This window comes from Triturus cristatus, chromosome 2_2 (genome assembly GCF_964204655.1).
Source record: "Triturus cristatus chromosome 2_2, aTriCri1.1, whole genome shotgun sequence".
Lineage (NCBI taxonomy): Eukaryota > Metazoa > Chordata > Amphibia > Caudata > Salamandridae > Triturus > Triturus cristatus.
The window spans coordinates 780,471,803-780,489,349 of record NC_140582.1 but is presented as its reverse complement, the minus strand read 5'-3'; the positions used below and the strand labels follow the sequence as shown (position 1 = coordinate 780,489,349).

At 43.2% G+C, this 17,547-nt stretch overlaps 1 protein-coding gene across 4 annotated transcripts in view; it reads left to right on the top strand.

The window, feature by feature from the left end:
• Nucleotides 1-17,547, top strand: part of LOC146862759 (dynein axonemal heavy chain 12-like) — a 212,338-nt gene that overhangs the window by 158,911 nt on the left and 35,880 nt on the right. For 3 of the 4 annotated variants that reach the window (XM_085642040.1, XM_085642041.1, XM_085642039.1), the window contains one exon: nucleotides 12,945-13,098. The exons of the other annotated variant lie outside the window; for it this stretch is intronic. In XM_085642040.1, the coding sequence (XP_085498166.1) occupies nucleotides 12,945-13,098 (154 nt within the window). The remainder of the gene's footprint in view (nucleotides 1-12,944; nucleotides 13,099-17,547) is intronic. 4 annotated transcript variants of the gene reach the window in all.

Here is a 17,547-nt window from a genome sequence, read left to right as displayed (position 1 = left end):
GTGCTACATTTTTTGTAGTTATCAAATTTTATTTTAATTAAAGTTTTCGTTCTGTAGTGGGTTGTGGGTTTACAGAGGAATAGGGTGGAAAGTAATTTAATTGTAAGAAATGAATGATTAGTTTGTATTTACTAATCTTTATTTAATTGAGATTTTATAGTGTTAATAGTGGGAAGTACTTTATTATAAATTAATTGGTTAATTAATATTAATTAATTGGTGATTAATTATGGTAATTGTGTAAATGTTATATGCGTGGGCTGTGGGGTTTATAGGGTTTAAGGGTTGGAAGTAATGTAATAATTAGTTGTTAATTGATATTAATCAATTAACTGAAAATTATGGACATTGTGTAATTAATTTTTAAGTGCGGGTTGTGGGGTTTATAGGGGTAAAGGGTGGGAAGTAATTTAAGTTTAATTATTTAATATTTAGTTGTTAATTAATATTAATCAATGAATTGAAAATTGAATATGTAAATTGTGTAATTAATTTAAGGTGTGGGTTGTGGAGTTTATAGGGGTAAATGGTGGAAAGTAGTTTGTGTGTAATTAATTAATAATTAATAACAATTGATGAATTGATCATTAATTAGTGTAATTGTTTTTTTTTGTGCATGAGTTTTGGTTTTATAGGGGTAAAAGGTGGGGAGTAAACTAATTTTACCTACTTTATAATTAGTTGTAAATGCTATTAGTTTTTAAATTGAAAATAAAGTTTAATTGTGTCATTAATTTGTTGATAGTTTCATTTTAGCTGTGGGTTTTGGGGATTATAGGGGTAAAGTGTGGGAAGTTAATTAATTTTTATGTGTTAATTTGTTTTTCTAATTAATAATATTTCTTTAATTGATAAACAATTATTTTAATCATGGAAGTACATTTTTTTTAAAGTAGACGTGGGTTGTGAATTGTGTGGTATTATAGGGTAGAAAATAAAAAAAATACATTGATGTAATAATTAATGTTTTAGTTTCTAAATATTTTCTAACTAAAAATATATATTTGTTTGAAAATAATTGTTTCTCTTATTTAATATAATATTTGTATTTAACATTATAATATGTTTTTTATTTTTAAACATTGTATTATTAAATTGTTTGGTAAATATTTTTTTGTTTTTAATTTTGAACGGACTGGAGTGGGAGTATTAATTTTTACCCATCTGCAATCCAACACTTTCCCTACTGTTGCACTGACTGGAGTGGGAATAGTAAATTTTATCCCTCCACTATCCAATACTTTACCTACTGTTGCTGTCCCTGGAGTGAGACATGGTGTCATAGTGTACCACAAGCATGCACATGCACAAGCCTGACAAGTGACAGGCCAAAAATAGGAGGACAAACTACTATTCTGCACTCAATACAAGTTCATGAACATGAATCCACATTGCTGCATGTGACATACACACAAGAAATGCACACTACACATGCAACACACATAATAATGTAGCACAATGCACAAACTACTCACACACAATGTCATGCAAATAGAACATCATACACATTGCACCTGTCAGCAGAAAGATACAACACAGGCCAAACACTGCATACATCCACAAGAACAACACAACAGAGGCACATACCAATCCATCACATAGCAAACTCAGCTGGACATCAGGGGGATGCACACCAAGCAAGTACAAGGCTACACTGACAGCACTGCATGCACACCAAGCAGTGTGTGCACAACTACAAAACCAGTAGCACACATATCTGAGTGCCACACCATGAACAACCACAACACAAATCATCACAGCACCAAGATAACATCACACTCAGGAAGGGTAGCACTACCTCAGCAAACAAACATACAGCTTAGCCTTTACCCACAAATGCACATCTCAGGGAAACCCAGATGCAAACAACATGACTAGAGGACTGTGATGCTCAAACACATGCACTGCACATGAGCAACCATCAGAAGAAATTAACATGAAACTAATTGTGAAACTGTCCTGAGTGGCACATTGGTCCTGTACACAGATCATCCTCACACAGCATAGTGTCACACTATGAAGTGGTGGGGAGGCTCCCACACTGGCAAGGCATGGGGTGGAAGACATGAGATTTAAGTTGTGTGTATATCAGTAGTGGACAGGTGAGGAGTGTACAGTCCACAACACATAGAGGAGTAACTCACAATGTGTAGGCATCAGAAGCACCTATAGGGGCTGGTATGACTCCACATACCACATACCATACCGGAGCCAAACATGGTTTAAGTGACAGCAATGAATTAGACAACTCACAAATAATGTCAGTGTGGCTGAGCAGGTCTGCACAGTGAGCACAAACAGAAACAAAACACATAGCTGATCAACAAAACACAACACAGACTTGGCAGTCACACACTCTGCATGGCAGCAACAACAAGTAGGTGTCCCCCAGGAGTGTAAGGACACACCAACACACTGCACAGTGCTCAACCTACAACTCCTAGATGTGCCCACAATCTGAAGCACATGGCTGACAATGTCAACAAACAGGCACCCTTTCTTTTAGCCAGCACATTAAGAGAACAATATTGGAAGATTGCCCTGTTTTATGAGGCCACATGCAATATTGCTTAGTGCTTAGATTTGTGCACCTTGCCCAGAGACTATGCACGATATGCTTCTATATATACCTTAAACTTGAGAATGATTTGAAAAGGCTTTATTTGTTGACATACACTTGTCTGTTTTGTTTCTGCCAGCTTGATAGTGTGTATTCCAAGCTGACCGAATAATGAAGATAGCCCCGTTTTTACGAGGTCATAAATAACAAGGGTTTCGTTTTGTCTTTCTGACCTCGATTATTATTTTTTGACTCTGGCTAAATTAGGATACTCATTAAAAATGCTGTCTTTCTTCGTTATTAACATTAACAATAAAGTTTTGCCCTTTTTCTTTAATAGGGCTATTAGCGTATATCCGGGTGGCGCTCTAGTCTTCTAGAGCGCTTGTTTAAAGTAACAAGCTGATTGGCCAGATGCAGGTCACATGACAAGTGACGCATCTTCTCTTTCCGGACTTTCAACCGGGTATTTTCTTTATAAAAATCCGCTGATTAGTATGTGCGGTATAGTTGGGGTCCCAAGAGAGGGACCGTGTAGGAACCCCACGGGCGGAAGGCTTTGATGAAGTAAGCCACCGATTTTTAACCATCGATCCAAAGTAACATCATGGCATTGCATTGAGCGAATTATTTATGGTGGTTTTCCTTCTTGCATTGTGTTCTTAACTACAAGCCACTGCACCCCCACCCCGGGACCCATGGAGTAATTCTCCTATAGGTTTTACCTAAGCGAAGTTCCCCTTTTCCTATTCACTACCTTACCTACGGGAATCGCGATTGTTGTATCATAGTCGTGTCCCGTTTTTAACCAGGTTCACTGTTTTTATTTTTATTTTCTAAGAATGCATTGGTAGTAACCATGTGGGCGTTTACCACAGGGTGGGTGTCAATGTTTATATATAGAATCCGGCACCTTTTCTGAATCACTATTTAAAGATACAACCACATGAGGGATAGGAGGTTGTTGTCACGAATATGGCACCAAAATTTCCTGTGCTCAGAGCACCCTACGTGATAGTCATTAGAGCATGTAATTTTAAAACAATGGAAATCACTCATGGGCATTTGCATGCATAATATAACTTTATGTATGGTATGTGACTAGTATTGTCCTTCTGTTTTCTCTGTTTCTATATCTTTATAGATAAACACGATTTTCAGAAATCCTGAAGACGTTACCAAAAACCGGAAGTCATTCCAGTTCATCTTCCTCCACAGGTTAGGGTGCGCCTTAGGGTGCGCATACGGCCATGGAGATTTTGATCCTGACGAATGCCCTGCTAAAAGCATACAGAGGCAGAAACATGTTGATCGTTTTTACATCTCACTTTCTAACCACCTTAGGATATATCTGGTAGATTGATCCAGTTATTTATCCTCCACACTTTTTTATTTAATGCCAGGTTTTCCGCCAATAAAGTTTTTGGGATAAAACCATGGTATTCTTTTAAATCACTATCTTGCACACACTTTTTGCACATACACTTCACCAAAAACCAGCTCCGCTGTAAACAGGCATAGTAGCTCACCAGGGAGGCCTTCGGCCTCTCTGGTGGGAACCCAATGATGAAGCATGTCACCAACTAGGTTGGTGAGTGAGGGTTCTTTTAACAACTCAGAGTGATTTCCCTTTCTTCTCTCCTTTTTTGGTTTTTTTTTTGTATTGTATTTTATTACTCATTGCACCCTCAAGCCTCAGAGTCAAGAAGAACAAAAGTGCCTGTCACCTCTCGCAAACTCTGAAAAACTCAAACAAGCAATTGGCAATGTTAACGTGGCATACATAGCATGTGTCACATGAAACCATACCCATTCATAAAAAATGTATTTAGCAAGGAGATTGACAAAGCAGACAACAGGAGTAACTGTGTTTATTACATAATACCCAGGTAGGCATCAAAAGTACACAACAGCAAGGCCATTGGCCAGTACAAATTCAAAGTATGTACATGTGTGCATGAGAAACTGCACAGGGAATGGGCATCCAAAGTGACAAACAGCAAGGCCATTGGCCAGTACAAATGCAAAGTATGTACTTGTGTGCATGAGAAACTGCACCGGGAATGGGCATCCAAAGAGACAAACAGCAAGGCCATTGGCCAGTACAAATTCAAAGTATGTACATGTGTGCATGAGAAACTGCACAGGGAATGGGCATCCAAAGTGACAAACAGCAAGGCCATTGGCCAGTACACATTCAAAGTATGCACATGTGTGCATGAGAAACTGCACAGGGAATGGGTAACCAAAGTAACAAATAGCAAGGCCATTGGCCAGTCCATAGTTCCAGTGTGCACATGTGTGCATAAGAAACTGCACAGGGAATGGGCATCCAAAGTGACAAACAGCAAGGCCATTGGCCAGTACAAATGCAAAGTATGTACTTGTGTGCATGAGAAACTGCACCGGGAATGGGCATCCAAAGAGACAAACAGCAAGGCCATTGGCCAGTACAAATTCAAAGTATGTACATGTGTGCATGAGAAACTGCACCGGGAATGGGCATCCAAAGAGACAAACAGCAAGGCCATTGGCCAGTACAAATTCAAAGTATGTACATGTGTGCATGAGAAACTGCACAGGGAATGGGCATCCAAAGTGACAAACAGCAAGGCCATTGGCCAGTACACATTCAAAGTATGCACATGTGTGCATGAGAAACTGCACAGGGAATGGGCAACCAAAGTAACAAATAACAAGGCCATTGGCCAGTCCATACTTCCAGTGTGCACATGTGTGCATGAGAAACTGCACAGGGAATGGGCATCCAAAGTGACAAACAGCAAGGCCATTGGCCAGTACAAATTCAAAGTATGCACATGTGTGCATGAGAAACTGCACAGGGAATGGGCATCCAAAGTGACAAACAGCAAGGCCATTGGCCAGTACAAATTCAAAGTATGCACATGTGTGCATGAGAAACTGCACAGGGAATGGGTAACAACGTCCACAGCCATCAGAATCACCACAGCTCTGGGGATACAAATGGGCAGTCCCGGCACCGCTGTGGGAGAGATGGTGTTGGGAGGGGGACTTTGCCTCAGATTTGGCTGTCAGTTGAACTGGGAGGTGGCTGATTGTCGGGGCCAGTTGGAGGACTGGACCTGGTAGAGAGAGGACCAACTGAGGTAGAGGCATCAGTGGCTGTAGGAGCCTGAGGGCTGCTTGGACCGAGTGGTGTGGTGGCACGGGGAGGCGGTGACATGCTGCCGTGAGATACAGTGTGTCAGGGTGAATGTTGAGGGCTGGGTCTCAACTTCTTGGAAATTCGATAGGCCACAATTGTCTTGGCAGGAGAGGGAAGTGGGGTGGGCACAACAGCCTCACTCTCCACCAAAGGTGTATCAGGTGCAGGTGGCTCTCCCAGTGGGGATTTGCTGGATCTGGTAGTTTGCTTGGGGTGGCCTTGCCTTTTCCCCTCCATACCCTGTTGTCCAGGTGATCCAGCCACTTTGCTCTCCTGTCCCAGCTTCACAAGGGTGTGGGTGGGAGTTGAGGTTGTGGGTGAATGTGCCTTAGAGAAGTGTTTGTGCTGAGTCTTTGCAGGCACCAGGTTCATAGCAGACAGGGCAACTGTTCGTTTGTCTATGAGAGCAGGTGTGGGGATGGGAGTGCCCTTGGATGGGGGTGATTTGGATGATTGTGAGGTTGAGGTCTTCCTCTTGGCCTGATGCCCCTGAGTGTCACGTGAAGGGCTTTTGCCTTTGCGCTCCTGTGCGCCTGTTTTGTGTTTTGGGGATGGTGTCTGTGCTCTGGGCCACTTGGAGTGCTTCTGTTGTGTGCTGCGTGTGGAGGACTTTACGCCTGAGGGCTGTGGCATGTGGGCACTCTTGTCAGGTGGTGCCACTGGCAGGGTGGTTGCGGAAGGGAGTGTAGCTGGACTGGAAGCCTGTGACAGCTGAATGGCTGCCGTCACTGTGGAGGACAAAGACTGGACGGTTCAGTGTAGCCCACCCACGTCAGAATGAATCCCCTCCATGTAGGCAACTACCTGTGCCAACTTCTTGTCATGATCCTGGAAGGCATTCAGGAGAGCAGCCTGACCCACACACAGCCGGCACAAAAGGTCTACCACCTCCACACTGAGGGCAGACGGGGAGACAGGGGCAAGGGCAGTGGTGCCTTGGGTGAAGGACACTCTACCCTTCCTATTGCTGCGTGCACAGACAGCACTAGTGATAGCAGCCATGAGGGTGGGCACTAGACGTAGTGTGGTGGAAGTTGAGGCTGATTTTGAACTCCCTGTCCCTGCCAACATCGAGGAGTCACCGCTGGAGTTAGATGATGTTGAGGTTGGTGTTTCCAGGTGTGATTCATCCAGGGCACTCCTGTCCCCCTCTGAGGTGCTGGTCACATCAGTGCCAGTGAGCTCACGTGTAGCAGTCATGCCAGAAGCTTCACCACTGGTACCCATCCCGTGTCCTTTCATGCCCTCTGTAGATGCTGCAATCAACAGAGACGTAGGTTCAGTATAGTGCTATACTCACAAACATTCAATGCAAGCAAAGCACAAAACTAGAAAATGATACCCCCATGTTGCCCACCACCATGTGCAGTCTGCATGTGCAACCTTTATGCAATCCTCAGAAGATGCATGGAAACATGCATAGTTTACATGAATGACCCATGTGACGTTGACACAGCCATATAGGTGACCTGTGCCTCCTTGTAACCTAACATACTAATCTCTGTAAGCATACCTACGTGCCTATAGGTGAGATAGATAACATGTTGTCTCTGTCACATATGGAGTCACTTTAAGGGAACAACACAGATACTGACACCCAAATGTCCTTTTGCAATGGCCATAAGCTACTGATATCCACCACGTTGTGCTTCGAAACACAACAACAGTTGCTCATTAGTGTCAGGTGTGTAGTTCTCACAATTTCCAAGTTGTGCACAGCACACATCTACAAAAGCATACTAAGATGATGCTCACTGCTGTTCACTGCCAGGTGATGTCTATGACACCCATAATGCAGCATATGTCACAAGGTCACATCTCATCTCGCAATGTCAAGGGTCATTGTATTAAACACATGAGAAAGTACATGTAGCGAAAATGCATGACAGCTGCACTCAACACAGAGGCCACTTACAAGCCATTGCATCACACTAGAAACATCACAGAGCTCCGCACTGGCTCAGGGTTGTGATACATGCAGTCACTCACACCCAAAGTCACCCTTCGCAGAATACTCACCCCCAACTTGCTGCTGATGGGCCCTCAAATGTCCATCCAGCTCCGGCTGTGTCACTACCAAGATGCAGGCCATTAGTGGTGTCATGCTCCTGTGTGCCAACCTTCCAGTCTGAGGGAGCACCCCAGCATCATCTCTGATACGTTTTTGCTCAGCCGGAAGATGTCATCCCACCTCTTGTGACAGTGTGTGTGCAGTCGGTGGGAGACACCCAGAGCCAGCACCTTGCGTGCAATGACCCTCCATATGGCCTTACGGTGGTGGACTTTAAGCTGCAGGCATGGGAGACAAGAAGAGGAAGTTTCAGTGACACTGTTTCATGTACCACTGTGTGTCAGTACAGGAGCATGTAAAAACAGAGCACACCAAGACATAAATGTTGAGCAGAGGCCATACAGCATGACACGTAGTATACTTGCATCAAATACTTTCATAGAAACGTATACATGTATGAGGATTGCCACAGTACATGCGCATCTCATACACATGCAGAGTGCCAGCACATACACAAATGTGAAGAAGACCCTCATCTGTGATGCAGTATGTGAGTGAGCAAGACATACAATACATTTGTAATGATGTGTTGGGCAGACTCACTGTGTCCAACACTACACACCCCTCATTGTCTTTGGCCAGTGAATGGCTACCTGTGTAATGGAGGTCACATTTCTGGCCATGATCTTACATTCTCACACTCTTCTCACAAGGTGTATGCCTATCTTGTGCAATCCTCAGGCCTAAGATAGCTCATTGAGAAATAGGGTGGCAGTCAACACATATGTTTCACCCTGTCCATTTACTGTTGGTCCTTGTCAAATTGGGTAATTACTGTGCAGGCCAGGGGGACTCACACTGAGGCTAAGCGTGGGCCATCAGAACAATCACATGCATGTACAACATGAGACGGCAAACAGTGCCTATACATGCGAGTCAGTACACATAATGAAAACAATGGAATGCTGATATCTCCAAATTAAATTTTTCTGATGCATCCTAGGTGAATTACCACGAAAAGTGTCACACTCAGGCATTGTACTCTTGTGCATAATGCACACATATACATTGGACACTATGAAACCTGTACACCCATTCTTCATTTCCATCTGGAAGATATACCTTTGCAATGTCACAAATGAGCATGTGACAACCTCATGGACTATGTCATCACATGGCCCAGGCAATTGTTTTTCAGACTTCGACTGTGCAAACCAGCAGTGTGACAGTATGGCTGCAAAAACACTGCATGTCCCTCCCATCCTTCAATGCAGCCATGGTTCTGTGGAAATAAGGCTACACACCAAATCGACATGAAGTCAGCAGGCCAGGCAGTATATGTTTCATTTACCTCACTCAGTCTCACACCAACATTTCTATTTTACTTGCTGGAGAAGGGCTGTAGAAATGTCCATGTTGCCATCCTCCACAAATAGTCAAGTGCAATATTTACTGGGCCATGTATGGAATATGGTACATCAAGAATGAGGATGCATGCACATTAACTTGCACACAGGTACATACTACTGCAGAGCAATATCATGTGAGCACTGTGAGCACTCTCAAACTGTCAGTCTGAAACTCTTACCAGTACATCTGGAGCACCATATAGCCTCCCATACTATGACAGCACCTCATCCACCAGGACCTCCAGCTTCTCTGTGGTGAAGGGACGGGCCCTGATGTTCTCAGTTCTCACCATCACTGGGTCCAGGAGACAGGAACAGCGGCAGTTGGAGATGAAGAATGGCACGCAGCAGTGTCTGGATGCAGTGGAAATGTGTGGCTCTCTCACAGACATATATAGCCTCCTGGGGCTGTTTCATTGGTACTCAGCTGCTGCAATTGGTGTTCCTGGTCAGCTTTTTTCAAATGTGACCAATGACCGGGCCCGTGGTGGCGGAGCACGCCTACCGCGATTTTCAAGTGCGTATTACACTACCGCGATCGCGGTTCCCATTGGCTGGTAGGGCATGGGCATTGGCTGCTACCGCAATGGTGCATCTTTCAATTGTATCCAATGACCGGGCCCGCGGTTACGGAGAACACCTACCGCGGGTTTAAAATGTGTAATTCACTACCGCAATCGCGGTTCCCATTAGCTGGTAGGGCATGGGCATTGGTGGTGACACACCACGGGGTCCAGGCGGTTGCTACCGCAATCGTGCATCTTTCAATTGTATCCAATGATCGGGCCCGCGGTAGCGGAGAACACCTACTGCGGGTTTCAAATGTGTAATTTATGATGTGGTGTAAATCCCTTAAGTAGTTTTTGAGAAATTAAGGTTGAAAAATAGTTGTATATCTGGACGGTTGGGTCTTGATAGACTTTCTCTGGAGCTGCAATTTAAAACTTGAGCAATCCAGGGTGCTTTTTTTCCCATGAACCATCTCACGCCCTTTGAAGTGAATGCTCTGATTGACTACCACCAACATAAGGGACTTACTCCCTTGTCCTGAAATTAAAAAAAATAGTATAATGGGGCAGGGTAGTGATACCCTAAGCCCCTAGGCCACATGAGTGGACACAGAGGGCCCCCCGGGCCAAAAAAGAAAACATATCAGCAAAAAATACTGCGATCCAGCATGATCATAAAAATAAATGGCAGCAGGGCCACATTTCCTGTGTTCACGCTGAAGGGAATGGGCTGTGTGCCCCCCCAAGCCTTCAGAGAACCCGGGGAGCCCACCCCTGGGCCGAAATTTGTGTATATGGGGAGGGGTGTCGCTTAACCCAAGGCTCTAGAGGCCCTGGGGAGCCCTTCTTTTTATTTTTAGAAATGGCCCTGAGTGATGGGGTCCCCAGGGTCTAATAAGGCTCGGGGAGAGGAGCCGCACGTCCCTCTTCCCCTTTTAAAATATATTGTATGGCCCTGGGGGATGTGGTCCCCAGGACCTAACAAGGCTTGGTGGGTGGGGCAACTCGGCCCCCCTTCTCCTTTAATTAAAAAACAAAAGCGTCTGGGGGATGGGGTCGCCAGGCCCGGAGAGGGTGGCCATGCGCCTCCCTCCCCTTTTAACATATATGTACGTCCCTGGGGGATGGGGTCCTCAGGGCCTAAAGGGACTCAGTGGGCCATGTGGCCTCCCTCTCCTTCATTTTTAGAAATGGCCCTGGGGGATGGTGTCCCCAAGGTCTAACACGGCACAGGGAGGGGGGCAGCACAGCTCCCTTCCCCTTTCATTAATAAAAACAAATGGCCCTCTGGGATGGGGTCGGGCTTTGCAATGCTTGGGGAGGTGGGCCACGAGGCCCCCTCCTCTTTTATAATATATGGACTGTCCTTGGGGATGGGGTCCCCAGGGCCTAAAGAGGCTGGGGGTGGGGAGCTGTGCATCCCCCCTCCTCTTTGTATATAAATGTATCGCCCTGGGGGAGGGTGTACTCAAAACCTAAAGAGCATTGGGGAGGTGGGCCACGCGTCCCCCTCCCCTTTCATAAAACAAGGCTCTGGAGGATGGGGTCTCCAGGGTCAAGCCCTATGGCCAACCCCCAGCATGGCTGAAGGTCGTGTGCTGTGTGGCATTGGCTGCCCGGGGAGGTTTGCCGGAGGGCCAGGCCACAGGCCCGGGCTTGTGCCCGATCCCCCACTGCGCACAACCAAAGGCCACGTGCTGTGTGGGGCTGGCTGCATGTGGGGGATTGACTCCAGGTAAAATTTGCTAACTATTTTTTTGCTGAACACCATTGTGAATACCTATTTATTTATTTGTTTTTTATAAGTACTTCTACCACCACTGGGCCGTACCCAAGGATACATCCTAACAGCCTACAAAACACCATGCTGCGACCATTTCATCTGGAGGGTAGGCTTCAACGGACAAGAGCACTGAACCCTCTCAGTCCACAAAAACACGAGGCAACCAACCGATGTTTATAAGGATGCCTCTGACAATTGGCTTCTCTTACAGAACCCAAGCAGATAACCTCTAAAACAATACAGAGGCAATCTTATTTGTGTGGACCCACAACTGAATCTGTAGTGTGCTTTTAATGTAACTAGTGCCCCCTCAGTTTTTCAATATACATTTCTAAAGAAATTGGCCATAGCGGTGGGTATAACTTGTGTAATTCTGTGCAATCACACTGAAGTACCTAAGATATCCTGGAAATTATGCGTTAAGAGTAAGTCTGAGCTTAGTGCTGTTTGCTAGAGCAAAAATTCCCCCTTGCGTCTAAAATGGGCGTGAGGATAAAGTTCGAAGAGCACTAAAAGCAACAGGACCCAAATAGTGAGTGCGAGCAGCCACTCATGCTTGTTAAATGTGCTCTTGCAGTGGTATTTTCCCCCCAAATTACTCTTTATAGTGCAAGGAGCTTGTGCTATGGCCGGTTTACGGGTGCAGCACAAGCTCCCATTGAGAAATGGGAGCATGCGAGCAGACTATGTGCGGTCGCATTGAAATTGTGGTGTGGGGACCGGAGGTCGGTCAGGCTGCGATGTTGTCGGTCACAGGCAACTTCAACCGACATCGTAATCAAGCCCAAAATGTTAGTAAATCTGCCACTAAATAAATAAATATATAAATATATCCATCATTTCCCAAGTATCCATTCTTTTACATATAATGGATATGTTTTTTCAGTTATTTGTCTTTGAATGTATACTCCTTGTTGTAATGTGACTGTCATACTTAATCTGCAACTGGTCTCTATTGCTGGTTTCTTAAAGGGGATGACACCAGCACAGGCAGAAAAAGCAAGCATTGGCAAAGTCCAGTGATCTGGCTTTCATTTGGCTTGGCTAAAACATGAACACATTAAAGGGAAGCTTTATACAGTGGAAAACCAAAACAAAAATTATTACATCCTGTCAAAAATACCCCTATGGGATAAGGAATACATTGTGTGATGATTCAGTGTAGTTTTGAGACACAAAATATATTCCTCATTGATTGCAGTGCCAGAAGTCCATAGGAGATGGGAGAATACACTAAACAGCCAATAACATGAGATGAGAGAGTAATAGTGCTCTAAGTGGAGTCAAAGCCCACTCTGCATATTGCAAAGAATTGGTAACAATAGGTCAAGCAGACAACTGCTCTATCAAGCTAGACCTAAACAGCTGGTGATAAACTATACATAAGGTGTGCTTCATTTATGATTTGTGTTCTGAGCATCATGTGCAAAAAGAACTGAATTATGAACTGTACCCTGTTAACACACTCCTTGGTTTCTTCCTCAGTTCTGCGAAGTGATAACACTTAACTGGCTGCGACATCTTTCTGGAAATGTGGTGCGGGCGTTAATTGATTATGTTGACCATGTAGAACTCTGCTCAAAATTAAAAGGTGTTCTTGTAGAACAGATGCTTTGGCATGAAATCAACACAATTTTGAGTAAGTATCAGAAACACAAAACATTGTTTGTTTCCTTAATGGATTGCTGTAATACTATGAGGCTCCACTGAAGCCAATGGAGTGACAAAAGGAGGATGTTTGCCATTATAGCCATTGGCAGTGGGCTTTAATGTGTCATAAATTCTAAGTGCATTCAGTGCATTGCTTAATGGTAGCACTGATCCCAGGCTCCCTCATTGGAATACTGAGTGCAGGGCAATCAATCAGATTCTACTGAGTGCAGTCAAAAACTACTAATACAGGCCCTCAGTGGCAGCCCTCACATCAGACAACTCATTTTTAGAGGGACATGATATAGGGGTTGTTGAAAGACCAAGCACACCCATCCGCTAATACCATTACTGACTTTGGATCCATTCAATAACAATTGAAATGGTCAGTTACCTTCCTTCTAGCCCTCACCTATTGCACTAACTCAGGTAGAGCTTAGATGATGAAAGGTATGGCCATCAGCTTTGGGTTCTCATGCTATATTAAATCTTAGCCTTTACCTGCACTCCAATACCATCTCTAAAAGGCAGCACTGCTTATCTGTTTCTTTTAGGAACCTCATTGAATTGGATACTGTACAATAATGCCCACAACTACAACTCGACCATTGCACTATTGCTTATGGATGTCTTTTATCTTAAACAACCAAGGCAATTAGTTCTGTGTACTTTTCATTGCTGAGTACTTCTGATGTAATTTGATGAAATTGGAGGTTATTATAGACTCCTGTCTGTTTTTTACATTTCACCCAGTGTCTTGTTGCTTTATGTTATCTGGCTCCTTTGATTGTGAAGTAAGGCAAAACAACTTTCATAAGCTATTTGTGTAATTTTTTATTTAATCAATAATGTACAGAACTGATGCCTTACTACACACTAAACTTTTTGGATGGTGTTTGGTCTTTCTGAGAAAGGTTCTTCATCAAATCCAACCACAACAGCAAAACTAAAAATAAACATTAATATCACTTTGAGTGGTGTGTCCTGATCTTTAATGGTCCTGCGAGAGCATGGTATTGATTGTGGTAGATCGAAATCATTTGACTCATACTTCAGAGTTTGAACTAATACAGTTTATTGATTATGTATCTATGTGACTGCAGGTATGAAGGCATTATAAAGGGCAAGCCTATCTCCAAAGCACCAGAGTGTTATACGATCATTGAGGTTCATATGAGGGGATCCATCAGGCTGTATGTAGAAAGTGATAGACAAAGGAACAAAGGGAGTACATGTAAAGGAATAATTAGAGGTGCAGAGCAGCATGAAGAGTTACAGGTTGGGAGGGAATGGGAGAGTACTTAGAGAATGTCTGTGAGCTAAGGCTGTGATACAAGGACAATGTAATGTTTGAAAGAATGGGACTTGAGCTCCATCCAGAAGTGAAAAAGGAACCAGGGCGTGGAGCAGCTGAATGGGGCTGGACATTTAGATTATGACTCAATTTTTGTATGGTGATAGGGCTTGGGAGCTATACATCTCATGACAGCTTAGCCTTCATATAAATAGAGGCATAAACATGCTATGCATGCATATCTGGGGAGAAAGCTGTATGCAGCTATGCAGACCATTAATCCCAAAATCTTAGAAGGACATACACTGGCAGTGTGTCTTTTAAAGATGAGTGACCAGGTCTCAAGTTGGATGGATAATAAAGGGAAGTTCCATTGTTTGGCCTCCTGTGAAAAACAATAAACCTCAGTACAACTTGTTTCCAGTTGAACCCTAGATGCAATCAGCATTCTTGTTCCAAAGGAAAAGAGCTATTTGGTGAATGGTGACTTTGAAATGCAGAGAAGGTCCAATCTGTTCAATACCTTAAATATTATCCCTAACATCTTGAATCTGATTCTCATCAACACCAGAGATCTACAAAGGCTACCAAGAAAGTCAGAGTCTCTTATGGAGCTCAAAAACTAATTATCAGCTTTTTTATAGCTTAGAGTGCCACATCAATTATGCAAAAAAGGAATTACGGAACTCTGGGTAGTTCCTAGGTTTTATGTGGAGAACTCTCCTTCATATGGAGCACCCTACAGCACCAACAACACTCTACATCTGCTCACTTCAAGTGGTGGTGAACAGTTTTAGAATGTTGGTTGTGTTGTAGAGTACTCCATAGGAAAGAGCTGATTTTATCAATCCAGAGCTCTAATACTGTGCCTAGAGTGGTAAAAGGCTTTTGTCATTTTTCAGCTTGGGTTGGATGGCACTGGCTAACTCTATGATTAAAGTGGCAAAAGACTTTGTGATTTTTCTAGCTCAGCATAGATAGCACTATGCTAATCCTATGGTTAAAACTTATTTTTGAAGGAAAAGGCATTTGAGGTGGGCAGTTTGGGTCGTTTGGGAATCGCAAAATGCTGTTCCTACACAGTAGAAAGGGCATTTTTAAATATCCAAATAGGAAATAGCAAATTGGGATTTCCTATTTGTGATTTCCTAAGCACCTGTACAAAGCATTTCCTAAATGCGAAATGGGCATTTAGGAAATACAATTACCATTGAATCCAAGTTGATGGTAATCATGTGCAATTAAAAAAAAAAGCACTCCAAAATGCTTTTTTTTAAAGTGCTATAAGCGCACACTTGCCCATAGGGCATGTGTGTGCTTTACATGCGCACTACTTTTTTCGGGGAGCATCAAGGGGGCCTTAGGCTGATAGTCACCCTTGCTTTAGCATTTCTTAATTTGCGATTTCCTATTAGGAAATCGCAAAGTAGGAAATGCAAAACCATTCGAACCTATGGCCCTTTAGGCCCTTAGGAACAAATGGTTTGATATTTTCTAAATAGCGATTTCTTAATAGCGATTCCTAGTAGGAATCGCTATTAGGAAATCACAATTTTTGGACATTCCATTTTGCATTTGCTAAATAGCTGTTTCTTAGGATTCGCTATTTAGGAAATGCTAAATTGGAATTTCATACATCTGGCCCACGTGATATACTAATCACAGCTTTGTAGGATGTGTATGACATTTAATTTTTTCTCTCGTCCCTGACAAGTGGATACTCAACTTAACCTATGATAGCAATCTCCTTAGAAGGGATAGGTTGGAAAAATAAAATGAAGAAAGATGCTATATGTCAGTCAGTCAGTCAAATCATTTTATTTGATACTTACATTTTTAAGATCATAAAAGTATAAAATGCACAATATACAGTATTCAATTAATAAATACAACTTTCATAATAAGAATGGTGGCAGCAATTTGATAAAAGACATTAAGTTTAAGAACAAGATTAAGATGCGTGATTCATAATTCATAAGACGAAGTGATCCAGCCGCCTAGTCTTCCATGAAAGAAGTAAATATGAGGCCACAGTAAAACATACTAGTTCATTAGGTAATGATTGTAGGAAATACAAAGCTGGGCGACATTGAGTAAAATGATATTTATGCATAAGCAGCCAGATATGTCTTTGGCGGTGTGCCTTATAAAATGTACAAACAAAGAAAATATGTAACTTTGATTGGGAGGAGGAGCCATCGCACGAACAAGGTGGAAGGTCGACTATAGAGTAGATGCCAGCCGGATAGGAAAACATAGAAGGAATGAGGTTCAAACGAAACCGTACCAGAAGAAATCGATGGCGTGAGTTGGTCACAAAAAATAAATATCCCGGGGCACCTTCCTTTGCAATGGGGCTCTCTAAATTTTACAGACGCTTTCAAGCATTTTAATTTAAAAAGCTCCAGTGCCTTTTGGTTAAAAAATAATGTTTTGATTTCTTTTTTTGATGCTGTAATACAGGTTGAAGGGGATGTAAATAGTTGACCTAAACGGAGGGAGGTAAGGCTGTTTTTAATGTATGATAACCATGGGTTCCTTAGCGCGTGTTCCAGGGTGAGACAGTCTTCTATTAGTCTCTGTGTAAGATTTACTGAAGCTCTTCTCCAAATGGAGTGCCACAGCAATTTGGGTGCCAACCGAATTATGTCATCATTATAAGGGACATCCAGTTCGGCATGGCATAAAAAATTGGAACTGCTAACTGGAAGGCCAATGAGTCTTTTCTAAAAGGAAATTTTCAATAGTCTGGAGAGAGTGGGCGTATATTCCTGCCCCGTAGGTTGCCACTGATATGGATTTGGCAGAGTAGACCTTTTGATCATCTCGAGGGGCTTTGCACCCAGTTTCTTTGTAAGGAGTTAAGTGCTATTATACTTTTTCCAGTGCTAGGCCCCTAGTTGTGATCATATTAGACCAAGATAGTTGTCTCTCAAAGGTTATTGCGAGATAAGAGAAGGTATTTGTGTGGGCTAATTCACAACCTTCTATGTAAAAGTGTGGGGCCCTCCTCTATCTACGTCCAGTTATTAAGACAAGAGACTTCACCTCATTTGTTTTTAAGACTAAACTACTCATGTAATTTACGTAAGTATCCAATAGTTGTTGTAGGGCTCGGCCAGTGCGGGCAATCAGAACAGAGTT